General features: G+C 43.6%; 1 protein-coding gene across 6 annotated transcripts; it reads right to left on the bottom strand.

Annotated features, from left to right (window-relative positions):
• Nucleotides 1–348: 348 nt before the first annotated feature.
• LOC125310451 (sodium- and chloride-dependent GABA transporter 2-like) lies at nucleotides 349–17,890 on the bottom strand. 6 transcript variants are annotated; one of them, XM_048267886.1, is made up of 15 exons: nucleotides 17,514–17,890; nucleotides 16,351–16,619; nucleotides 16,103–16,237; nucleotides 15,399–15,539; nucleotides 14,886–14,973; nucleotides 14,224–14,356; nucleotides 13,710–13,844; nucleotides 12,761–12,864; nucleotides 11,107–11,231; nucleotides 10,511–10,623; nucleotides 7,978–8,115; nucleotides 5,248–5,350; nucleotides 3,140–3,240; nucleotides 2,310–2,480; nucleotides 349–987 (listed from the first exon to the last, which is right to left on the bottom strand). In XM_048267886.1, exons 2-15 carry the CDS (start codon nucleotides 16,553–16,555, stop codon nucleotides 859–861), a joined length of 1,821 nt encoding a protein of 606 aa, XP_048123843.1. In that variant the 5' UTR covers nucleotides 16,556–16,619; nucleotides 17,514–17,890; the 3' UTR covers nucleotides 349–858. The 6 variants fall into 6 exon arrangements, with proteins under 6 accessions (XP_048123843.1, XP_048123842.1, XP_048123844.1 ...); XM_048267885.1 differs by having other exon boundaries at nucleotides 17,510–17,890; XM_048267887.1 differs by lacking the exon at nucleotides 17,514–17,890 and adding an exon at nucleotides 16,951–17,034.
• Between the last annotated feature and the right edge of the window lie 8,777 nt (nucleotides 17,891–26,667).

The following is a 26,667-nucleotide window of genomic DNA, read 5'->3' on the forward strand; positions in this document are numbered from 1 at the left end:
CAATTGATACTGGTGGCATTTACATAACCAGAGGGTTGCTCAGGCTTCCCCTGCCTCATTCTCTGTGCAGATCCATTTATTTAACCGCCCCCTGCCGCCTCCTCACAGTCTATGCCTTGTTTCTCCTCCCTACAGATACTGCTGTCAAACATATGGCAGATATTGGAGCAATACATGAAATAAAATATCGTTTTTAAACCAATCTCTCGCAGCATTTTGTCTTTGGCTAGGTGACCGAATCTGTCTTTGTGATTTCACTCATCGGCACATGCCCACACACACACACACACACACACACACACACACACACACACTGTTCTTATATATTCAAGACATCTTAAAGCTGGATTTAAAGAGTATAATGACATTTTTTATTGTGCAATGAAAAAACCCTCCCCTCAACAGTTACAATGGAACACAAAAACGCAAAAAGTGTTTCTTTTTTGGTGGGGAAATCTCAAGCTAGTGGTGAGACTGTAAGATTTCTGGAGTGGAGTCGTTTCAGTAAACTGGATATCTCCAACATAATTAGTACCTTTTCACCATGATTTCAGAATATTTGTTTTGTTTTTCAGTTTTTTTTGGGGTTGTTTGTTTCAGGAATATATGTAATGCAACTAAATTACGCATTTGTGCTCACAAAATAAACTACTTGTTTACTAATTTTTTTTTTCGCTATTAGAGTAACTATATCCTATCAACAGCACGCACACACACACACACTCCGCTCACTCTCAGGTAACTACCATAAACTTTTTTGGTGACACCCTTTAGCACCAATGACAGTCACACACACAAACACACACACGCACATACATACACACACACACAGTCCAGTTTCCAGCCGAGAGGGCTACTCTAGATGACGCCGCCCATGAGAAGCTTCTCGGACGTCGGGTATGTACTGGGGTCCAGAGTCAGGTCGCAGCCGAGCTGCTTGTGGGCCAGGGGGGAGTCGGCAGCCGGCTGACACAGAAGGCACAGGCGCTGCACGAAACAAAAGATGAACACACACAAAACGTTCAAATTAGCACTCAGACACACACACACACACACACACAGGCATAAAATTAGCACTCAGACACACACACACAAACACGGGGGCATAAGTCTTGCAGGGTCAGAAGGGAATTACATGGTGAAAGTTGTCTGGAGACACCTCTTTGAAATAGCCGTCAACCAAGCATGTCCAATGTCAGTGCTGGCAAGGCTACGTTTACCAGTCTTTTCTCTCAGATCTAAGCTTGACCTCTACATATCTCTGCCATTCCACTTTCACAACATGGCTTTCAAGCACAAATTGAGCTTGGTTTAGAAATGTTAAATGCCATTCATGCTGTAACTGCTCCAAATTCTACCATCCAATATTTCACCATGGTCGCACTACACAGGCATACACAAACACACGTACGAAATGATGACATGATATTGTAACAACTGGTGAGACAGAGTGATCTGTGAGAATGAGAGACAGAGTGAGACCCCTTGTATATACCTATGTAATTGTTTATATCCGTTTGCTTATGCATACATTTGTCCCATAACATTTATGTAACAACTGCTTTGGTAATAACACATGTCCAACTATTTGTCATGCCAATAAAGCACCTTTTGAATTTGAGAGAGGGAGAGAGAGAGAGACAATGACTAGAGTGAAAGAGAAAGAGAAAGAGAGAGAAGGACTAGAGTGAAAGAGAGAGACAAGGATACAAGGAAGTTTATTGTCACATGCATATAGTTACTGGAAGTAAGAAATGCAGTGAAATTATGTCTGGTGTCAGCCTATTTGTGCATTAATGGGGGTAAAAAGTGCAGTAGAAGAGGGGGTTTAGTAGATTAAGTGGCAAGGGCTGCATAAAAAAAGGTGGGGGAGGATTGGGATTGGGTGGGGGCACCAACAAGGAGCACCCAAGAGCAACAGGGGCAAGGAAAAACTCCCTTACCAAGGAAGAAACCTTGGGCAGATCCACGGCTCAAGGGGCTAACCCAACTGCCAGGGGTCTTGGTGTGTGTGTTGGGGGATGACAGGGAGATGGGATAGTGTGCTGTGTATGTGGGGACAGGGCAGTGTGCAATATGTGTGTTGGAGAAGCTTCCTCATGAGACAATGTGCTGTGTATTGGGGGCAGTGTGCTGTAAGTATGTTGGGGATGTGTGTTGGAGAAGCTTCCTGATGAAATAATGTGCTGTGTATGTAGGGGGGGGGGGCAGGGACTTTCAAGGACTAGAGTGAAAGAGAAAGAAAAGAGAGAGAGAGAGAGAGAGAGAGAGAGAGAGAGAGAGAGAGAGAGAGAGAGAGACTAACTGACCTGTTTTAAGCTGCCTGGTGTGTTGATAAGAGCATAGAGTGCCCAGAGTGGCAGCATAGACACTGAGGACAGCGTTAGGAGCCAGCCCAGTCCCGAGGCCCACGTAGGGGCCACCACGACTTTGCCCAGATCCAGCGGGGCCCAGCACACCAGAGAGAACATAAATGTTCCCTGAGCCACACACACGCACACACAAAATATTAGACAAACAATACACGCACACAAACGCATGCACGCATACACGCACGCACGCACACACAAAATATTAGACAAATAATACACGCACACAAACGCATGCACGCATACACGCACACACACGCACACACGCACGCACATACACAACATTAGACAAACGATATATAAAATATCATACAAGCTCCAGATCTATTTGACCCAAGTACTTATTAAAATGACAACATGGGCATGGCAATGTTAATGGTGTGCAAGAAAAACAGACACTTGTGCGTCTGACAAAGGCCTATCCATCTAAGAAGCAGTCTTTCATACTGTAAGAGGCAAAGGTTGATATGGTTTGGTTATGTGGCTGAGGAAGGTCTACAGTAAGGACCGAAATGTATAAATTAAGCGATTTACTGCAAGAGAGAGATTGGGAGTCTCTAAGTTCCATAATCTTGTGTGGCAAGTGTGGATGGATGCTTCCCTTAGCATAGTGTTGGTGTGTGTTTTGTTAGCGTTCAGACAGGCCTTTGATCTATGAGACAGTCCTTTGGGTATTATGTGTGTGTGTGATGCAGACTTTGCCTTTTTCCCTACATGAGCTACTGCAACAGGTGCAAAGGTCAAAGTGGAGAGGTCATGGGGTCACTCACAATGCAGACGGTGGGGGTGAGGTACTTCCAGCACAGCCGGAAGGCGGGGGAGGGCGAGTAACCGATCATGCTCTTGATGTTCTCGGAGAAGCGATCTGGGCCTGCAACAAAGAAAGAGAAAGAGAAAGAAAGAGAGGGAGAGGAGTCTTTAGAGGGTTTCCTGTTGTTTATAGATCTGACAAATGTGTACTGGGCTTTGTAAAAGCAGTGTGATATACTTATAAAGCAATGACTTTTGAATTCCTGCAAGAACGACAAAATAAAGGAAAAATAAAAAAGGAACGTTTTTGAGTTTTGCTTCCACAAAATAATATTTTTTATAAAAACAACATCAGCAGCTGCCATTGTAAAGTGAAAGTGTGCAAACGGTTATCTCCTCCTCGGCCAGACAGACAGACAGCTAGCCCCATGGTACCAAAACAATAAAGAGCGGCTAAACGAGATTAGCCGTCTTGGCTAGTCCTCCTGAATGAAGCGCAGCGCCCGCCTTGCCGTGGGGCCTTGGAAACAGCTGGGGCTTGTGGGACTCGGCGAGTGAAAGACAGACTCCGGGGAGGAACACTGGGCGTACACGGAGAATGGGATGGGACGAGAGTTACGTAACGCTGTATCAGTGGGTTTGACCGAAACATCATCTCGAGCTCAGCCAGCAAATTATTTCTGGCTGGTGTCCTCAGCTGAACTGAGATATACGAGGGGGTGTGTGTGTTTGTGTGTGAGTGTTGGAATCTGTGTGTGTCGGCTGGAATCTGCACAGCATTGCTGTTGTCAAAATGAATGCCCAGGACAAATACACACACACACAAAGATATACAGACAAACACACACACACACACAAACACAGACACACCGTCTCCCCAGCGGTGTGTTGGTCTGCCTGCCGTCTGTCTAAGAGGCTTACGTTCCTGTCTGAAGTGTTTCCTCAGAAGATCCCCAGATGAAGCCCCCACAACCCTAAGCTCCGCTCTCCAGAAACAAACACCTGCAGAGTGATGAGAGAGCAAGAAAGTGCAGCGACAGACTCCGGGGAGCCGAGAGGAAACCGTGAGCAGTCAGGTAAGACTCCAAGAGGCGCGGTGAGCTTCTCAGCCCTTCTCGTGCTTATCCACCATAACTGACAGTGTGCTTGTCAGGTCTGTCGGTCTGTCTCTATCAGCATGTGTGTGTGTTTGTTTGTGTGTGTGTGTGTGTGGTAGAGTTAGGGTTGTGTAGTTCAGTGTTAAGAGCTTACCGTGCGATATGGTGTGGTAAGGAGAGGGTTGCGTGGGCATGGTGCAGTGGGATTTGCCAGCATTGAAAAAAGGGCACCTTGTGAGGTCAGGTCAGGTCAGTTTGTTTTGTGAGTTGAAGCTCTGAGTTTGAGTCAGTTAACAGAGTTTCAGAGGACAGGAAAGACAGAGTGAGTGCATTTGAGTGTGTTTGTCTGGGTTTGTGCGCATGTAACTGTGTGTGTGTGTGTGTGTGTGTGTTGTGTGTGCTGCCACTTGTGAAACTCTAATGAAGTGCTCTCTGCATTAGTTCCCCTTTGTGACTACTGAAATCACTATGCAAAAATGTATTTTCTCATCCTATGTTCCAAACTGTAACTTCTTGCTAAACTAGAGTTCCTGTCGCTAAAAATATTGTATATTACTTTTCACTCTGAGGTGTTGAGCTTGTGAGGACAACTTGACAGTGTTGCATGGTCGGTGATGGATAGGACCGATCAGTGGTCTTTTTGTTTGGTTTTATTAAGACCGTGTTTTTTATTTAAGTGCAGCTTTATAGCTGTCGGTGGCTGAGGTATTGAAAATGTCCCATGGGAGGAGCAACAGCAGAATTGATGTCACATTCCTTATCATCAAAACGTGCCATGATTCAATATACTGTAAATATTTTCATTATGTTGCCTGTGCTGCAAGCCTACTGTAAGCATCATAGAAAAGCAATGTATTATGAACAAATTAATTGTGAACAAATACAGACTGTAAGAACAAACAGCTTAGATGTCATACTGTATGTTCTGTGATTGAGTGATGGGTGTGTTTGGTTAGATTGTAAGTGCAACGTTGATGTGACTGCAGCATGTGTGGTTCTACAGTGAAGAACTGGGAGGTGGGGGCCCCTACCGTAGACCCATCCCACAGCCACAGACTGGAAGATGGACAGTAACAGCAGGCTGGCTCCACTGCAGGAGAAGTGATCGTAGATCTGGAAAACATACAGACCTCCCTAAAGAGAGAGAGAGAGAAATATAAAGGGAGAGAGAGTAAGATGGAGAGAGGAAGAGACAGGGAGAGAGAAAGAAAGAGAGAGAAATAGAAAAAGAGAGATAAAGGGAGAGAGAGAGCAAGAGGGGGAGAGAGAAAGGGGGGGTTAAAGCGAGAGAAAGAGTTATTTGATTAAATTAAAGACATGGAGAAGAAACTCCAGTATAAAAAAACATTAAAGCAGTGTAATGGGAAAACTAGATGAGAGAGAAATGGAAAGAGGGTCAGTGGGACCAGATGGCAGCTGATAACACACGCTAAGATACCTTTGATCATAACTAACTCCTCCTGTTCTTCATGTTTATATATTACTCAAAGAACGGCTGACTCAGCAGCATAGGCCTGGACGACTCACACTGGAGTTCATATATCTATCTGCTGCTATGATCTATGAGCTATGATCGCTCATTTACTACATATCTGCTGCACTGGGGCCAACATCAGCTTCAGAGGCAAAGGACGGGTGATGTCAACACACAAAGGGTGGAGAGAAAGAGAGAGTGAAAGAGAAAGAGAGAGAGAGAAAGAGAGACCCAGAGAGAGAAAGATTTGTTGTATAAGTTATAAGCCTGTGTGTCTTGTGACTGACTATGTGTGTGTGATAGAAAGAGGGAGGGAGAGAAAGAGGGAGAGAGAGAGAGAGAGGCAGGCAATGGGTAGTGTCTCAGAGATGCAGAGAGAAGGAAGATAGGGAAAGACAAGAAACAGACTCAATGCCAACGTGAGCCCTGAGCACTAAGGACTAAAGACTTACAGACTTAATAGATAGATAGATAGATAGATAGATAGATAGAGATAGGTAGATAGATACTTTATTGATCCCCAGGGGTGATCCCACAGAGTCTGTCTGTTGTGCAAGGCAGTGAGCGAAGTCTCCAACTGAGGAAGTCATTCATCCCCAGGGCCATTGAACTGTTCAATGCTTCACTTAAGGGAAGAGGAGAATTAAACTTCTCTGCATAGTCTGTCTGCCTCTTCACCACCTACTGTTAATTGATCTCAGGTGCTAAGTGAGTGAGTGTGTGAGGCCAAATGGGCTCAGATAGGTATAAATGGGTTTGTGATAGCACTTCATGAGGTTTCCTTGGTGACGTTTCATAACAAAGATGTTGCTGACACTTTCCGGTTTGGGAATTTTCATTTTAAGTTTGTTGCTTTTCACACGGCCAAGGCACAGGAGATGGCCACCTGATTCCACATTTTTTCAAACTCTTGTTTTACAAGCTGGCCATGTGTCGTGCAGTTGTTTACCTTTGTTATTTTTTTTGGATTTCCCTATGGTCTCTGTGGTAAACGTCACAACACTTTAAACTGTGGGTAATTTCCTTTGGTGAAGTCCGCACTGATGTGGGCTCGGTAAGTGTGTACTTAAACCCTCATGCCCTTTGAACTGTGACATTGGGACAGCCTGGGGAAGTGGCAGGAGACAAAGAAACATGAAGGAAAAAGGAGAGGAGTGAGAGTTGGAGGAGAAGAGGACAGGAGAGAGAGTGGAGGAACAGAGGAGGAAGAGAGTGGAGGAGAAGAGGACAGGAGAGAGAGTGGAAGAACAGAGGAGGAAGAGAGTGGAGGAGAAGAGGACAGGAGAGAGAGTGATGGAGGAGAGGACAGGAGAGAGAGTAGAGGAGAAGAGGACAGGAGAGAGCGGAGGAGGAGAGGAGAGAGAGAGTGAAAGAGAGGACAGGAGTGACCGTGAAGGAGGAGAGTAGAGGAGAGTGAAAGAAGAGAGGAGAGGAGAGAGAGTGAAGGAGGAGAAGACAGGGGAGAGTGAAGGAGGAATGGACAGGAGAGAGTGGAGGAACAGAGGAGGAAGAGAGGAGGAGAAGAGGACAGGAGAGAGTGGAGGAACAGAGGAGGAAGAGAGTGGAGGAGAAGAGGACAGGAGAGAGAGTGATGGAGGAGAGGACAGGAGAGAGAGTGGAAGAACAGAGGAGGAAGAGAGGAGGAGAAGAGGACAGGAGAGAGAGTGGAAGAACAGAGGAGGAAGAGAGTGGAGGAGAAGAGGACAGGAGAGAGAGTGATGGAGGAGAGGACAGGAGAGAGAGTGATGGAGGAGAGGACAGGAGAGAGAGTGGAAGAACAGAGGAGGAAGAGAGTGGAGGAGAAGAGGACAGGAGAGAGAGTGATGGAGGAGAGGACAGGAGAGAGAGTGGAAGAACAGAGGAGGAAGAGAGTGGAGGAGAAGAGGACAGGAGAGAGAGTGATGGAGGAGAGGACAGGAGAGAGAGTGATGGAGGAGAGGACAGGAGAGAGCGGAGGAGGAGAGGAGAGAGAGTGAAGGAGGAATGGACAGGAGAGAGAGTAGAGGAGAAGAGGACAGGAGAGAGTGATGGAGGAGAGGACAGGAGAGAGAGTAGAGGAGAAGAGGACAGGAGAGAGTGATGGAGGAGAGGACAGGAGAGAGTGATGGAGGAGAGGACAGGAGAGAGAGTGATGGAGGAGAGGACAGGAGGAGAGAAGAGAGAGAGAGTGAAGGAGGGGAGGAGAGAAGAGAGAGAGAGTGAAGGAGGAGAGGAGAGGCTGATTTGAGTGTGAGGGTCAGTGGGGTCAAGAAAGGTGGGAGAGTGGAGAGAGGGGATGCTGCATTACCGGCGTGACCATCATCAGGCCGACCAGGAAGCAGATCACGCAGATGACGAGCAGCAACAGCTCACGGCGGTGGCCCCGACGCACCACCGTGGGGTACAGGTCTGACACCGACGTCATCAGCGCCTCCAGACTCACAAACTAACACACACAAAACAAAATGCAGACTATTAAAACGCAGGCAAAAACATCAATTGGACACAATGGCAAAGCCTGCATTGCTAGCAATTAACTGATAAAATGGCCAGCACACAAAAGCAAGGCTTTGTTTTAATATTGAGTGAGAGAGTGAGAGTGAGCGCAGCCAAAATCAGGTGATGGGGAAGAGCTAAGCAATTTCAATTTGTACCACTATCCGTGCATTTTAGGTTTACAACAACAAAAAGTGAGCTAGAAACAGGCAGGCTAGTGGGTGTGTGGCCAATGAGGTATGTTTGAGTGTGTTTTGTATGATGTGCATATCTGTGTGTGTTAGTGTGTATGTGTATGTATGTAGGTTTAGGTTATGTATGTATGTATGTGTGTGTGTGTGTGTTTTGTGGGTTTGTGTAGTGAATGTATGTATGGTATATAGGTTATATATTTACAGTGATGGGCAGTACTAGCTTAACTACATTTGTCAGTAGCTTGGCAGTAACGTCGCTATTTACAAAACCAAGTAACTTTTCAGTAGCTAAGCTCCTTTATTGAACAAGTAGCACAGTAGCGTCCTCGAAAGCTAATTTCTCCTGGACATTTCATGCATAACAGAGTTTCCCTACAGCCATCAAACACATAAATTAGGAAAACAGTATGTTTCTGTGTCGACGACAACACGCTGGGTACAAGCGCATGCGTAGGCCTACAGACTAATGTTCACGGTGACGACACACCATAGACAGTAATCGACACACACACACACACACAGACACTGGAGGGAAAAGACAGAATGGCAGAGAGCCCAAGATCCGTTGATAAGCATGAACATGTTACACCGTGGCCATACCTTCAAAAGCAGGCCTACGTCACTTTAGTCGAGACAAGCAAAAACATTTTCTTACTTTATTTATTTTATTTCCAATTTCAAAAGGCATTCTTGCGTAACTAGAGCTATATGTGCTCTGATTTGTATTTATTTTTTGTGTATTTGGGCTATTGTTCAATTAATAAATCATATTTTAGCCTTTACAGGGCTTAAATTTCACTGCGGGATTGCGGGTATTGCGCATAATTTGTTCAAGTCCCGCAACTCTAGCCATCATAATGCGAGAAATTCCCGCATACACTTTTACAGCCTCTGATGACGTTAATATAATCATGAAGTGGCGTGAATGCGGTGCTATTGACCGGACGGATCAACTACCGAGTTGAATTGAACATAGCCTCATGCAGACGCAGACACACACAGAGAGAGAGAGAGAGAGAGAGAGAGAGAGAGAGAGAGAGAGAGAGAGAGAGAGAGAGAGAGAGAGAGAGAGAGAGAGAGAGAGAGAGAGAGAGAACCACTTTGCTTACGCAAAACAACCATGGCAAACTTTTACATCTGGAAAGAGCTCCTTGGTAACTATCCTGCTAGCTCAGGTCATGTCAAACACTTGATCCCAGAAAGACTGTCTTCGACTTGTTCGTTTTTTTAACATTTATTGTATCTAATGACATAGAAAACATCATGATTTGCATCCACATATCCTTATGCACTATGCACAACTTTTATTCACTAGCGACTAGCCTAAAACCGTCAGGCTGAAGGGAGGCTAATTACTCTCACGTATTTTCTTAAAGTGACAGGCACTCAATTACACCTACTCATCACCAATGTGCACTCAATTAGACCTACACACCACATTAAAGATGTTATAGGTTAAATAAAGTGTTATAGGTTAAATGTCAAAATGAAGCATTCATATTACTAAATATGTTTAGCTACTAGTAATTACTAGTAAAATGCTATACATTAAAAAATACATTAACTAAATACACTCTATATGAATTTAAAAATATATCAAATAGAAACATATCACATAAGCCATCATTTTCAGTGTGTGTTTGTGTGTGTGTGGAGAGAGTCAAGCAGAATCTAGGATGTCCACTGTTGTGAATGATCCCACTACACTATATATTACTGATGGCGTCAGGGTGGTGGGGGGCACCAAAATCAAACACTTTTTTAAAAAAGTATCGAAGAAGTATCGAAATCGCAATTCTTGACTTGGTATCAGAATTGACCCCACCCCCTCCCCCACCAAATTGTGTAAATCCCCCCTACATGAATAACCTAAGGGGGGAATTCCCCCCCATTTTGAAAAATGACAGTTGTGTTGGTCACTAAAATTACATTGACTTGGCATGTAGTTTGATTAACTGAAAGTAGCTACTAATGTAGCCTATCAAGTTACTTTTGACAGTTAGTAAGTTAGCTTGCTACATTTCTATGGGTGGTAGCTTCTGTGTAGTGAAGCTGAATTTATTGTAGAGTAGCTGGTAGCTTAGCTCACTATACATATCAAGTAGCTTGCCCATCACTGTGTATTTATGTGTGTGTGTGCTTTGTGAGTACCTGTGTGTCTAGTCCCAGCATGATGATCATCAGGAAGAAGCAGACAGCCCACAGCTGAGGTACTGGCATCATAGCAACGGCCCGCGGAAATGCTATAAATGCCAGTCCCGGTCCTAATGCACACACACACACACACACACACACACAATCAGTGCACAAAACTTACCAACTTCACCTCATGCTAAATACTAGACTGCTCATAAGATGTCTATAGTTATTAACTTTCACTATGTGGGGATTGAGAGAAAGTGGAATAGAACATTATGTGGTTTAATATTCTGCATTATGTCCAATATCCCAATATGTGGTTTAATGTTTTGCATTATGTCCAATATTCCAATATGTGGTTTAATGTTCTGCATTTCTCATTAGTGGGTCACTTTACCAATTACCATCAGGAAAGAATTGATGTTCCAAACACAGTGTATGCCTGTGTAATCGTATGAAATGCCACCACACCACACGCCTCCTCCTCCAATACAAATGCATCCATCTGCAGACCTCAATCTATCTATCCATCCATTTGTTCGTTCATCCATCCATCCATCCATCCATCCTTCCATCCTCTTTCTTCAAATATCCATTCTCATTCCTACCTGACTGGGCCACCTGATCCATGCGGACGCCCTGCTCCTCTGCCATGAACCCCAGCACGGAGAAGATGGCGAAGCCAGCCAGGAAGCTGGTGGCACTGTTCAGCAGACACAACAGGAAGCAATCTCTGCCAAAACCAATCAGAATCAACCGACACTCATCAGCCAACCAGAATCCACGACTGAACAACGTAGGTGAGTGTGACGACACAATTAGGGAACCATGATCAATCACAGGACAAACAGGCATGGGCAAGCATGAATCAACAGCAGTTATGACAGCAGATAAGCTTGATAACACCAAGACTTATGCTGGAACTATGCTGCAACCTTTCTAGTCCTTTAAAATAATATGTTAGATAATAACACTGGAGTTTGGAATGTGACATGTAACAAACTGTATAGTATATATAGTAAGTAAGTATATATACTCTTTTGATCCCGTGAGGGAAATTTGGTCTCTGCACATATCCCAATCCGTGAATTAGTGAAACACACTCAGCACACAGTGAAAACACAGTGAGGTGAAGCACACACACTAATCCCGGTGCAGTGAGCTGCCTGCTACAACAGCGGCGCTCGGGGAGACAGTGAGGGGTTAGGTGTCTTGCTCAAGGGCACTTCAGCCGTGCCTACTGGTCGGGGTTCGAACTGGCAACCCTCCGGTTACAAGTCCGAAGCGCTATCCAGTAGGCCACGGCTGCCCCCAAATTGTTAAAAAGTTAAACAAAATAAATGCCACTTTTTACTCAGAGACAAATGTAGTCAAGGGAAACAAGGTTCACTCTCGATCCCTGTCCCAATCTATAAAGGTGACCTATAAAGGTCACTCTGGACAAGTAGGGGTTGAGGGTGGGGGGGGGGGTCTCTAACCCGCCTTTGGGGAGAGAGCTTTTCTGCATTAGCCTGTTCACAGGTGGCACATGTGGTGCGTTTGGGCTCTGCTCCCATTCCTGACATTCTTTGGTCCAAAAACTGACGCAGTTTCTTCAAGCTACAAAATTATCCCAGAAATGTAAGCAGTAGTGTGTGTGTGTGTGTGTGTGTGTGTGTGTGTGTGTGTGTGTGTGTGTGTGTGTGTGTGTGTGTGTGTGTGTGTGTGTGTGCAGGGCAGGCACAGTAATGTCTGGAGCCATTCCATGGATTTGCCGGCTGAGGCGAACTATGGAGTCCTGTCAAAGCCAAACGTTTGTATCAAGCAAAAATGCTCACGATTAATACCAAAAGCCATTAACTTGGATGCCAGCTGTGCCTCCCGGACTAATTAATTTGCCTTCGTTTAGCGGCATAATTTATACAGCAGGAATGAGGCCACGTGGTGCATGGTGGGTCAAAAAGAGCTTTTTGTGGGCTGGAAAGAGTTTAAAAGTCTCTAGAGAGATGTTCGCAAAGGCTGCAAAGCATTCAGTTCCAAATGAGATCCAATGCATAGTTCAGACACACTTTGTTGTTTAAGGAATGGTTTGTTTTTTTTAGAATGAAACTGTTGTAACAATCTTTATTGTTAAGTGTGTGCTCTTTCCTTTAAGCATGCGGTCAGAGCTTTCAGCATACTTAGTGTGAGTACATGACAGAGAGAGAGAGAGAGAGAGAGAGAGAGAGAGAGAGAGAGAGAGAGAGATGAACAGTAGACCACTGTGTGGAAGACAACTCTTACTTGTAGCAGTCATTGTTGTATCTGTTGTAACTACCCAGCGCAGTGAGGCTGCCCAGGCAGATGCCATAGGAAAAGAATATCTGAGTTCCAGCATCCATCCAGACCTACACGCACCCGTACACAGGCATATGTTACACACACACACACACACACACACACACACACACACACACACACACACACACACACACACACACACACACACACACACACACACACACACCATACAAACACTGACTCATATAACACAGCCATAAACACACTCACTATTCACATCACATATACACAGATCCATATTACACACGCACACGGTAAATCTGGGTTGTAGTGCACAGAGCTACTTTGGGAGCTAGGATATTTAATAGAATTCTGTCAGATATGTATATGTCTTTGTGTGTGTGTGTGTGTGTGTGTGTGTGTGTGTGTTTGTGTACAATACATATATATATCACCTTTATTGCCCCTCATGATGAAAAAAAGTTGCACGAAATAATTTACTGGCAATTCATCTTAATCTCACAATGACCACAAGGAGGAAAAAGCCAACACTGGCATATGTGTGTGTGTGTGTGTGTGTGTGTATAAGTATATATACTCTTTTGATCCCGTGAGGGAAATTTGGTCTCTGCATTTATCCCATTCCGTGAATTAGTGAAACACACACAGCACACAGTGAACACACAGTGAGGTAAAGCACACACTAATCCCGGCGCAGTGAGCTGCCTGCAACAACAGCGCCGCTCTGGGAGCAGTGAGGGGTTAGGTGCCTTGCTCAAGGGCACTTCAGCCGTTCCTACTGGTCGGGGTTCGAACCGGCAACCCTCCGGTTACAAGTCCGAAGCGCTAACCAGTAGGCCATGGCTGCCCCATGTGTGTGCTTGTGTGTGTGTGTGTGTATGTATATGTGTGTGTGTGTGAGAGAGAGAGTATGAAATAAGCTCAAGGTTACCTGGGGGTCAGCAAGCCGCGTGTGATTGGGTTTGAGGTAGTAGATGATTCCGGTCGAGGCCCCAGGGAGAGTGACCCCACGGGCCAGCAGGATAAACAGCATCACATACGGGAACGTAGCAGTCAGATACACCACCTGAAGGCACCCAAACACACACACACACACACACACACGCACACCCACACAAAACACTTGAGATGACGAATATGAGGTGACAGGGCTGAATAAGGCTGCTGCCCCATGAGACTATGAAAAGGCCTCTGTTTGGCACATGTTTGAACTGCTTTGGAGGCTATTTCTGTCTCTAATTGATCTAACATGATTAGTCAAGCATTTAGTCAGCATGGAGGCTTAGTGTAAGAGAGTCTGATAATGTTCCGCATGTTAGACTGAGTTTCAGGTTTGTGAGCATTGTGTGTGTGTGTGTGTGTGTGTGTGTGTGTACTCAAGCAAGTAGGGGTATTTATACAGTACTTATGGAAGATGGTGTGTGTGTGTGTGTGTGTGTACTCACCTTGCCTGTGGATTTGACACCTTTCCACACACAGAAGTAGCAGACAACCCAGACTATCAGCAGACAGAGAGCCAGACGCCAGTTAACTGAACCCAGCTGATCAGGGCCGGGGGAGAGCTTCAGCACCTCTTCCCTACACACACACACACACGCACACGCACACGCACACACAGACAGACACGCACACATGCGCGCACATTCACACACGCACGCACACACACGCACACACACACGCACACAATCAGAGCAAATCCTGATCTCATGCACATTTCACATACAAGCACAATCTTTCACTCTCAATTTCTCACTCCTTGAACAGCTTGAAAACCCACAGTCACAGCCACACACACAGACATATACAGAGAGAGAGAGAGAGAGAGAGAGACAGAGAGAAAGAGATAGAGAGAGAAAGAAAGATAGACAGAGAGAAAGAGAGACAAAGAGAAAGAAAGAGATAGACAGAGAGAGAAAGAGAGCGCATGAGAGAGAGAGAGAGAGAGAGAGAGAGAGAGAAAGAGATAGAGAGAGAAAGAAAGATAGACAGAGAGAAAGAGAGACAAAGAGAAAGAAAGAGATAGACAGAGAGAGAAAGAGAGTGAGAGAGAGAGAGAGAGAGAGAGAGAGAGAGAGAGAGAGAGAGAGAGAGAGAGATACACACTTACTCCCAAAACTCCATGACTGGAGATGTGGCGTTTTCCACCAAACTCCCATTGCCTGTGATGTTCTGTCTATCAAATTCCACACATGCCGCTGTTACATAAAAAAAACATTCAATCATCTAAATCACTGCATTATCAGTCATGTGACATAACATGAATCATCACTTTCTCACAAGCAAAACTTACAGTATAACTACACAATGGCACTACACTAAGTCATACACCCAATATGTGTAACATATAATTGGTGTGTTCAATAAAGGTGCAATCTGTAATTGTAATCTAATATACTTTTTTACAACAATGTTAGGCAAACAATACTGTGCTTCAGGAGAATGGAAGGGCAAATATCAACTACCTGAAGGCAGTATTGGTTCAAGAGCTGTTTGGCATGTTTCCCATAAATCTCTCCAGGGGCCGCCCTTACAGTAGCACCTGGTTACACCTGCCTGCCTGTTAATGCCGGCGGATTGTTCACCTGATGGCTGCCAGGTGTGTTGCAGGAGGGAGGCTTACCTGTGTTCCAGGTGTTGTTGCAGTGGGACCAAGGCAGCACGCTCTGAAAGCTGGAGCACAGGTAGAAGAAAGCCCAGGCCAAGATGACGATGTAGTATACGCAACCATGCAGAATCATGATCTGGCTGGCATAACCGAGACCTGAGGAAACAAGCACGCACGCACACAAGCGCACATACATACAAACACACACACACACACACACACACAGACAGACAGACAGACAGACAGACAGACAGACAGACACAGATAGATACACACACACACAGACAGACAGACAGACAGATACACACACACACACACACACACAGTGCAGAATATTTGGGACTTAAGTCATTCAAAATAGTACACATGCCACGATAGAGACTATAAGACATTGGACTTATTCTATGGAATCACTATAAAGGAATACAAATCATCCCCCTCCTACCCCCTGGGAAGGTCTGACCACAACCTGGGTCACCTCATCCCTGCGCACAATTCTCCTTTAAACCCCAGTACATTCCAAGCTAACGGTCAGATTTTTGTTAACGACGGGCCTGTTGATAAGCGTCTGTAGTCCTGTGTGCACAATACCGTCAGTACAGACAGACCTCTGTCATCTTGTTTGCGCCGTTGGAGCCGTTGGCAAAAGAGTTGCTCGGATTGGCTATTTTGACTTGCCTACCAGTTGCCAAGAGGTGCAGTGTGTGTGTGGGAGTTACCTCCAAAGAGAGGGCATATACTCCTCCATGCACTGACTCCGCCCAGACAGGTGAACTGACCCAGTGATGTCTCCAGTAGGAACAATGGAACCCCACACAGTACCAGGAACAGCAGGTACGGCACGAAAAACACTCCTGTTCACAAAACACACACATACACACACACACACACACTACTTAGATTAACATGTTTGTAATGAGTATTGTGTTAAATAGAGAATGGTCATTCACTATGCAAACACACTCACCCCCTCCATTCTTGTAGCAGAGATAAGGGAAGCGCCAGACGTTGCCCAGGCCAATGATCTGCCCTGCTACGGCCAACAGGAACTCGGCCTTACTGGCCCACTGCCCGCGCTCCAGCAGGGATGTCTTGTCCAAGCTCTTTCGCTCATCCAAAGGCTTTTGCGGCACGCCGTCTTTCTTGAGTACAACACCTTGATCCACTGCCATCACAGTAACTTACACACGCACACGCTCTTACCCACTCCACTCTCTCTCTCTCTGACACACACCCCTAAAAGAGATGAGAGGAGAGAGTGTGCTTTCAGATGTGCATTCACTTGCCTACACACCAACAAGACTGGAAATCTAGATAGCCTACACAGAATTAGCAGGTGCGTTTCTTAAGAGTGGCATGTTCCGCTAGTTGTGCGTTTCGACACAGGAGTCGGGCGTGTGCCTGTGTTATCTGAGCTCACCAGGCAACGGTAGTTTTTTTTTGTGGCAGCCCGAGGGTGGAGAGATTAGCGTAACATACAAGCAAATAACCCCTGGACACAACCATGACGCATCTAGAATAAATATGGCAAAAGAAATGTGTTATTATAGCCCAAACGCGTTCTTACAACCACTCCACAACAAAGGGTAGGCTACGTGATCCTTTCCCCCATGCCACCGGTCAGTCACAACTGCTCCCAGTTGTTCTCAGTTGCTCTAGCACTGTCATGTGATATTCCCCCGCCCCCACGTCATTTGAGTGTGTTCGTGACGTAAACGTGAGCATGTATTCTCACAGATGTATTATGACAATATGCTATAACTTAAAACATACCGGAATACATGGGGAACACCAATGAACAAACATGCGCCAAGGAGTAGGCAATAGCCAGAGTTCCTATGCAGCGCACCTTTTACGAAATGGACCCCTGATGCGCGTAAGGGGATGGGTAGCCAGAAGGCTTGTGTAACGATTACAGTTGGTTATAACACGAAGGACACCGCGTTTGACTGGTGAAGAGGAGAATGTCTTTCATCCAGCAGGTTGTTCTTATTCAGTCCGTCAACTGTGTTAAAAACTGAAATGCCATATAAAGACGGAGAAGTGATTTATAGGTTGCGATTAGAAATGGCATGCACGCACCTGAAAATATACATGAACATGAACTTAACTATTAATTCCGTTACCTACTAATGTTTTTGCCGGTGCCTCGTGGTATCCGTGTTCACATTGTTATTGTTATTGCCCCCGCCAACATACAATGCATAGTAGTCTCCGTGGTGAATTTGATAGTTTCATGAATTAAATTTCCTTAAAATGTAAAATGTATTCCCCTTCGTGGGTCGTTTCTGGTATAAACACGTTAATGACTGAACCAAACATTGCGCATGCGTTGAGTTTCACAACAGAGATCTCTCCATCCCTGTAAAGAATGTTCGGATCACTTTTCTCTTGAAGAACTACCATTAGTGGTACTACTTATTCTATGTTATGCAGGTTTACTATTAAGATCACTGAAGAAATGTGTAGATGTGCACATTTCCCTCGGGATGAATAAAGTATCTATCTATATCTATCTATCTATCTATCTATCTATCTATCTATCTATCTAATTGATCCTTCATTTATTAATTCCTGGGGTTTCAGAACTGGGGACCTAGCTGCTGCCTCCCCCCTGTAGAGTGCCCTCCTTGACCACATCCCTACTATCCTTCAAACAGGCCCTCAAAACTTACCTCTCAGAACTTGCTTTTCCCTGTTAAAAGATTTTTCCAGCTTTTCCTTTTTTTTTCCCTTTTCGGAGTGTCTATTCGTACCATTGGTTGTAATTGTAATTGTATATTCGTACCATTGGTACGAATAGCCTTGGCCACACAACTGGGCTATTCACACCCTGTTACATAACAAAAACATATTGCTCGCGTGCCCAAAAAACATGGCCGACATTCGTTTTTTCGTCAGCAGAAAGTGAAAAATTCTGAACGGTTTCAGCACTAATGTCTGTTCAAATTAAAGTTGAGATGGAAAAGTTGTGTTTTATTTTCATAATCTTTGTTCAGTGAACACATACAACTGTCAGTTTGTTAGCTAAGAGAAATTTCGTGAATATGACGTTCAGGCCTATAAACTATATGTTTACCTGTCGAAGTAGATAGTGCAGTGGTCACAGGCAAGTGCTGGCACGCGTATGATGCATTTTGGCGGAGTGAGTGTGCATGTGTACCAACGTCTCTGGAGAGAAGGCTCGCAATTTGAATAAGAAATCGGTTCTCAAACGGAAGTTTTGATTGCAACAATTAGCTAGTTCATGCACCAGGGTGTAAATAGCATGCAGTACTATAAACACCTGGGTACAAATAGCATCCACTTCTAACTGTACATTGATGCAAACAGCATACCTTATTCAGAGTGATTACACAGCTGAGCTATTCACACTCTGTTATGTAACAACAAAAAAACATGTTGCTTGTTTTTAACATGTTGCTTGTTTAATTTTTTTTTTTTTATTACATTGTGTGATCAATATGCCAGATTAAATGCACAGGGGTGCAAATAGCATACACTGATATTTGTACCAGACAAGGTACTAATAGAACACATTGCTGTGTGCACCGGGTACCAAATAGCATACATTAATGATATTTGTACCCAGGCGGGTACTAATAGGACACATTGCTGTGTGCACCAGGGTACGAATAGCATACATTGATATTTGTACCAGACGGGGTACTAATAGGACACATTGCTGTGTGCACCTGGGTACGAATAGCACACATTGATATTTGTACCAGGCGGGGTACTAATAGGACACATTGCTGTGTGCACCGGGGTGCGAATAGAATTCACTTCTTATTGCACCAGGGTACGAATAGCATACACTGCTAATTGTACCAGGGGTGCAAATAGCCTTACCCAAAATATTATTACATTGTGTGATCAATATGCCAGATTAAATGCACAGGGGTGCAAATAGCATACACTGATATTTGTACCAGACAAGGTACTAATAGAACACATTGCTGTGTGCACCGGGGTACGAATAGCATACATTGATATTTGTACCAGACGGGGTACTAATAGGACACATTGCTGTGTGCACCAGGGTACGAATAGCATACATTGATATTTGTACCAGACGGGGTACTAATAGGACACGTTGCTGTGTGCACCGGGGTACGAATTGAATTCACTTCTTATTGCACCAGGGTACGAATAGCATACACTGCTAATTGTACCAGGGGTGCAAATAGCCTTACCCTTTTTGTTTTTTACTGCCCACCTCTCTAGCTAGCCTCTGCTTTGTCCATGCAACTGTGTGTTTTCTTTTCTCTGTTTATGTAACCTTGTCTATGTACCTTCTCTGTTTGTTTGTACCAATGTATAAAACTCTTGTTAATCGTCTTTGAGTATCTAGAAAAGCACTACAAAAATAAATGTATTATGAATTACTTCACAATGTAAATCATTAAAACTTAATTATTACACCTATGCAAATTTATTTTTACTATATTGATCAATCATAGTAATCCTGTTTGTTGGTGAATTGCTGATTGATTGGTAAGCCTACACACACACCAGCACACACGCACACACACATGAAAATTGATAGGATTTTATCAATGATGCCATTGTCGATTCTACGTATCAAATTCTTTATCAATTCTCTGTGTGGAAAAGGTACTTCTATTCATCATCTACACAGTTGTTATCTCTAAGTCTGAGTACAGTGTAAAAGGTAGAGCCTGACCGATATGGGATTTTAAAGACCAAAATTCACTTAAATATTTGAGGATTTTTAAAACTGATAGACGATAAATCAGCCGATATTCTTTTTTAACAAACACAAAAATGTGTTCTTATATTTAGCATATTGGAAAGCTCTGATCAAGGTGAGATACTGTGTTTAAATAGGCCTATCTATCTGATATCCTAATGAAAGGCTCTCCTACAATTAATTATATAATAATTCTTATTAATAATAACTTCAGGTCTCTCAGGCTTGAACCATGCTGCAACTGTGACCCAGCTAGAGAATAGAAGGGACGCCTACTTTTTCAGCTTGATGCAAACAGTTCTGTGCAGAAATACTGTACATCGAAAAGACCAGTTGATAGTCATAATTTGTGTTTAAAAGGGGAAGTGGAGCCTCAGTGTATACAAGTTGTGTCTAAAAGTGAGGACAAATTGGCCAAAATGAGGACACCCCCCAATTTCTGCTCATAGGCCTATTCCTATTTTTAACACAAAAAAATGCAGAGAAATTAATCCATGCCTTTATCACTAGTAGGTTAGACTACTGCAAAGCCCAGTAGTCCAAAAAACATGTATAGAAATTGGAACTCATACAGAACTCTGCTGCTACTAAGACCAAGAAGAGAGAGCACATCCACCCTGTGTTAGCTGAAATGCACTGGCTCCCTGCTTCCTATAAAATTGATGTTAAGGTTCTGTTAATGACTTACAAAGCTCTAAATGGCATAGCACCTTTATATACAGTATCTCTGAACTTTTAATATCTTATCAGCCACAATAGAACCTTAGATTTCCCCATGCTAATTTTTAATTGTGCCCTAAGTGCTCCACAAGCAAAGCGGAGAAGCTGCTTTTATCCCTTATGCACCCTGCCTCTGTACATCAAACATGCAAATTTTGTAAACATCTTTAAAATAGACCTGAAAACATACTTGTAAGAGCTTTTAGTTAACTCACTTTTATCTTGTAACTGATTTCTTCACATTATTTTAATCTTTTGAAAACTCATTTTTATTTAAAGGTGCTCTAAGCGATGCTGGGTAACGTCACTTCTGTTGACATTCAAACAAAACAGAGAGCTAGCTCGCTTCTTCCTCCCCCTCCCTCCTGTGCAATTGAAACTCTCCTAAACAAGCATCTCGTCTGTGATTTGCTGGAACAGTTTGTTATGTTTTGCCCCAGGTTGTTTTTGTTGCACATTTTTTTACAGTGTATTCAGGACACAGGCAGCTAGCGGATGGTGAGGTGATGTTTGCTGTAAGTGACAAAAAATGTTTTAGCCTAAAAAACGCATGGCATTGCTCAGAGCACCTTTAATTCTAAATCTCTGTTTTATTTACTGTTTTGTTTGTTTGTTTGTATTACTACAACTTTTTTTCTTTTCTCTCTATTATTGTGCTAAATGCTACAAATGTAAAGCACTTTGAGCTGCATTCTGTGTATGAAAGGTGCTATACAAATAAAGCTTATTATTATGACCGCCGCACAGCGAAGCGGCGGTCATATAGGTTTAGTCAGATTAATATTTATTTTTTTTTCACATGGCCAATTTTCCGTCAAGGATTCCCGGGACACTGAAAGACCGGGGTACACGAATCTTGGTGGGCATGTAGCCCCACATGGATAGCATGGAACCATCGTTTTCATTTTGATCTGTAGCCCCCCCGCTGGACTGGACCCCCTGAAAGGAGGGTAGGGCAGACACAGTTTTCTGTGAATATCTCGAGAATCGTAGGGTTTAGGAGGACCACCTTTTTTTTGCATGTTGATCTTAAGGGGCCATGTCAACCCATTCCATAACCACTCATTTCATGTATAGCGTAACCTAGTTAAAAACAAAAAAGTAAAAATGAGGTGTTGTAATCGCAGGTATCTGTGACCTAACATGGTCAAAACTGCACAAAATTGGAAGTGTAGGATCATTATGACACCCTCTGAATGCACACCAAGTTTCGTGGAATTCCATTCATGGGGGGCCATACAAGAAATTCATTTATGTTACTGTACACCAACTGGCCTGTAGGTGGCCGGACACAGTTTTCTGTGAATATCTCGAGAACCGTAGGGCCTAGGAGAACCACCTTTTTTTGTATGTTGGTCTTAAGGGGCCATGTCAACCCATCCCATTACCACTTATTTCATGTATAGCGCCACCTAGTTAAAAATTAAAAAGCAAAAAATTAGGTGTTGTAATCACAATATCTCTGGCTGACATGGTCAAAACTGCACGAAATTGAAAGTGTAGGATCATTATGACACCCTCCGAATGCATGCCATGCAGTTTTGTGGACTTTCGTTCATGGGGGGCCATACAATAAATTAATTTATGTGTACATTTAGTGACCGTACACCAACAGAGTTTTCTGTGAATATCTTAAGAACCGTAGGGCCTAGGATGATCAATTTTTTTGCCTCCAGGGGTCATGTTAACCCATTCCAAATGCACACATGTGCATAAACAGATTTTCACACACACATACATTCACAGTAATCATACGTATGAGACATACACACACAGTAGACATATGGACGCATGCATGCACATGCACACACACAGGCACACCCACAAGCACAAACACACACACACACACACACACACACACAAACATAAACACACCTACATACACAAACACATGCACACACACACACACTCACACACAAAAAAACACACACAAAACACATATACACAAAAACAACCACACACTCTGCACACACTCAATTACAAACACACAAAAAAGGAACAAAGTAGGAAATGAACACAAAATGACAAGTGTGACTAATTTTTCTGGAAAAAATGTGCTGGACTGGGCGGCGATCATATTTTGTACCGCTCTGCGGTACATCTAGTTATTATTATTATTCTTGGTAAAAAGTGTTTATTTTCAAAAGTGTGTTCAATATGTTCAGAAAGCACTGATAGACCTACACAAGCTGAAATAGTTTAAAAAAAGTCTGACAGTGTTTATTATACTACAGAAATATAGGCAAAACCTCAAAAGTGCAACTTTTAACCAGGGACGCTGGAACTCATTTTCACCTGGGGGTGCTCATAGAGGGGGTGCTGGGGGGTTGTTACTGAGTAGATGTGTTGGACATTGCTACTGGAGACGGGCATATTTTTATTCACATCCATAGGCCTACACCCTGACTTCACAAACAAACCTGGCTGAGCTGAGCATTCTTAATTCATAATATAATGTCAAAGTCAAAGTCTGCTTTATTGTCAATTTCTTCACATGTCAAGACATACAAAGAGATCGAAATTACGTTTCCCACTATCCCACGGTGGAGACAAGACATATTTTACCAATTAGGTCCACAGCCTAACATAACATTCAAGTAAACAATATAAAATGTAAAAATAAGAAGGCACATACAATGAAGAAAATAAGAGCAGCAAAATTGAAATTGTTGAAATTGAGTTGAAATTGTGCAATTGTGCATACAGTAGACAGTCAATATAATAGTGCAAAAGTCAGGCCAATAAATGGCTGAGGTAGTTCTGTTTGACCTAAGTATGCAAATGGCATAGTGGTGCAAGTTATGTAAGAGCAGCAGACGTGTGTTCAGAAGTGTTTACAGGACAACAACAACAAGTTGCAAAGTGTGCAAGTGTACAAGTGGAGTAGTGCAAGTAGAGTAGTGCAAGGCAGCCATTGTGGGTCCAAAGTCCAGGATGTTATGTAGCTGAGGGTGGAGGGGGGAGAGAGTTCAGCATCCTAACAGCCTGGTGTATGAAGCTGTTGGTGAGTCTGGTGATGCGGGAGCGCAGGCTTCTGTACCTCTTCCCAGAGGGCAGTTGATCAAACAAATTGTGAGCGGGGTGACTTGCATCACTTACAATTGTGGTCACCTTGCGGGTGAGGTGGGTGCACGGTGTATCGATACTAAAAAGGTATCACGATGCCTTCACGCAAAAAACGATACGATTTCAGACGTTTTTAGAATCGATACTTTATTAAAATAGTATGGTTCTCTGGGATAAAGCGAACCTTCCTTCATCAATGAATTTTGACGAGACATAACGAGCTGTAATCATTTTGACAAGACATAACGAGCTGTAATCATAGGGTGCTAACATGATGAAAGCGCAATGTTCATGCCAGAATAACATTACCATAACTTGTAAACGATCTATTTCATGTTCGGTCAGTACTACTGGTAATATTTGTCATGGCATGTAGACCGCTAATTAAAGCCCACAGCATACCACCAAAGCGTGTTGAGTCCTAATAATAATAGCGGCTTATTGTTACAGTATGTGGTAGCAAATCATGTTATCAAAGACATAGACTTAATGTAGGAATGCACACAGATGTATTGCAACAGGTAATGGTGTAGGCCTATCTGACGAAGACCTGAGTGGTTGGAACGTCGTACTTATACACTGGGCGCAAAGAAGACTATCCTCACATTTTCCCCTTTGCAACTGTCAAAGAAATCCCATGAACACGGGAAGGCCTAGGGTAGCCTATACTGTACATCAGATGGCCTAAAGATTAGGCCTCTCTGCATAGCATTCAGTGATTTGCATGCAGTAATATTAACACTGACCTTGATCTAGCCTAGTTTGGCTATTTAAAGCTACTTTATTGCCAAAACACAACACAATGTAAATGAACTATAACAAACAATAAAGGACTTAATCACACAAAGTAGGCCTACTATTTTACTGATTATAAAAAAATAATAATTATGTAGGAAGTTTACAAGTTTAGAACCCAGAATTGACCTGCACACTACAAAAGTGCACCGAATTCAACACAAATGACTCCATACACTTGGAGGAGGTATGAGTCCTTTCTTCTCCAGATATCTTAGGATTTCGCCGTAGTATCGTTTTAGTATCGAGCATCGTGATATTTATAATAGGTATCGTATCGAAGTCATAATTTTGGTATCGTGACAACACTAGGTGTAAATGTCCTTCAGGGAGGGGAGTGAAGCACCAATAATCCTTCCAGCTGTGTTCACTATGCGCTGCAGGGCTTTCCTGTTGTATTCAGTGCAGCTTTCGCCCCACACAGCGATACAGCTGGAAAGGATGCTCTCAATGCTGCCTCGGTAGAATGTGGTCATGATGGCTGGTGGAGCACTTGCTCGCCTGAGTTTCCTTGGGAGGAAGTACAGGCGGCTGAGCTTTCTTCGGCCAGTGATGCAGTGTTGGTGGTCCAGGAGAGGTCTTCACTGATGTGCACCCCCAGGAATTTGGTGCTGCTCACTCTCTCCACCACAGCACCGTTTATGAGGGATTTGGATTTATGAGGGATGGATTTATGAGGACGCCAAGGGCGTAGGTTTGGTCTCAGCTTTGGTAGGGACACATCCACAACTCCTGTTGTCACGATACCAACATTATTGTTTCAATACCCATAGCAAGTAGCCTGGCTAGCGCCACCACTTCTCAATGAGACGTGGTCTGGGAACCAAACGTTCATTTTCTCGTATTTGAAAAAAATGCCCAGATCCGTTTATTGGGTGCCACGGATGTCTATCAAATGCGTCTGTGCATAGCTCATCATCGTCTTGCTTTCCCACCTGTTCTGTGATTGGTTCCCTATCTCAGGCAAAAATTTGCTCCATGGTCTCCAGGCTGCCTTAGCAGCGTGAATCAAATCGCGCGCAAGGCAGCATGGGAACACCCAGGCTACATAGCAAGTGAAGAATTTCGATTTCGATACTGTTGCGATTTTTTAAAATTTGATTTGGTTTGTGTGATTTGTGAGATCATTCACATCAGTGGCAATCATAGAATTTGATTGACCCTCCACACACACACACACATAGAAAGTGATGGTTGTCATAGGTTTCTTTTTCATATTTTGGAATTCATAAGTGTCTCGCAATGTTCATTTCTATGTACCAGAGTATGGAAATGCGCCAGTTTATCTTTTATTTCTTTACATTGTGCAGGCTACATTCACAAATACATCAGCCTACATAAACAGAATATAGGAACAGGAAAATGTCTCGGATCCATTGTTTATTGCGACTGCAAGATTGGTAGCCCAATTAGCCTAACAGTCAGTGATGGTGACTTATAGCCTATGTGACTGTCCGTGCAGCACACCCTTATTAAACATAACTCCTAACTTTGGATGAAAGATTACAGAAGCTGGCTTAGCTGTGACAATATCCTGGGTAATATCCTAACAGCTAATGCTATTTTACACAGTAAAATACGCATTTGAAAGCCTGGTCACCAGTTGCCAGTTTGTATGGCTAATTATTTTGCCTAGACTGCAATGAAAAAGCTTCGTATTTTGGGGTGGCAAAGCTGATCTACAAACCACAAAAAGGGGCAAACATGTACATGCTGAAGGGCAAAGGGAATATCACAATGTTTTACTCTGGCCTTTTTTGGGATAGGCTATGTATTGGCAGACAGCCCTAACTTACCGTTGTCGTTGACACACCCACTCGCTTGACTGACGGTGCAAACAAGTAGGCCTACAGTAGCCTGTGACACTCTCCGTGCGTGTAGGCCTACTGTAGCGTGCATGTCAGATAACCCTTTCCCCTCCCCCTGTTTTTCAGCAAATCATATGACGACGTTTCTTGTACTGTTGTGCTGGCTGTCGGAATGATCAGC

The sequence above is a fragment of the Alosa alosa genome, chromosome 17 (assembly GCF_017589495.1).
Source record: "Alosa alosa isolate M-15738 ecotype Scorff River chromosome 17, AALO_Geno_1.1, whole genome shotgun sequence".
Lineage (NCBI taxonomy): Eukaryota > Metazoa > Chordata > Actinopteri > Clupeiformes > Clupeidae > Alosa > Alosa alosa.

Excerpts from the sequence above, each read along its gene's own strand:
- LOC125310451 (XM_048267886.1), bottom strand. The coding sequence starts at position 16,555 with ATGGCAGTGGATCAAGGTGTTGTACTCAAGAAAGACGGCGTGCCGCAA. Across the intron at positions 14,974-15,398 it reads CAACAACACCTGGAACACAG|CGGCATGTGTGGAATTTGAT; the intron begins GTAAGCCTCCCT and ends TTTATGTAACAG. Across the intron at positions 988-2,309 it reads CACCAGGCAGCTTAAAACAG|CGCCTGTGCCTTCTGTGTCA; the intron begins GTCAGTTAGTCT and ends TGTTTCGTGCAG.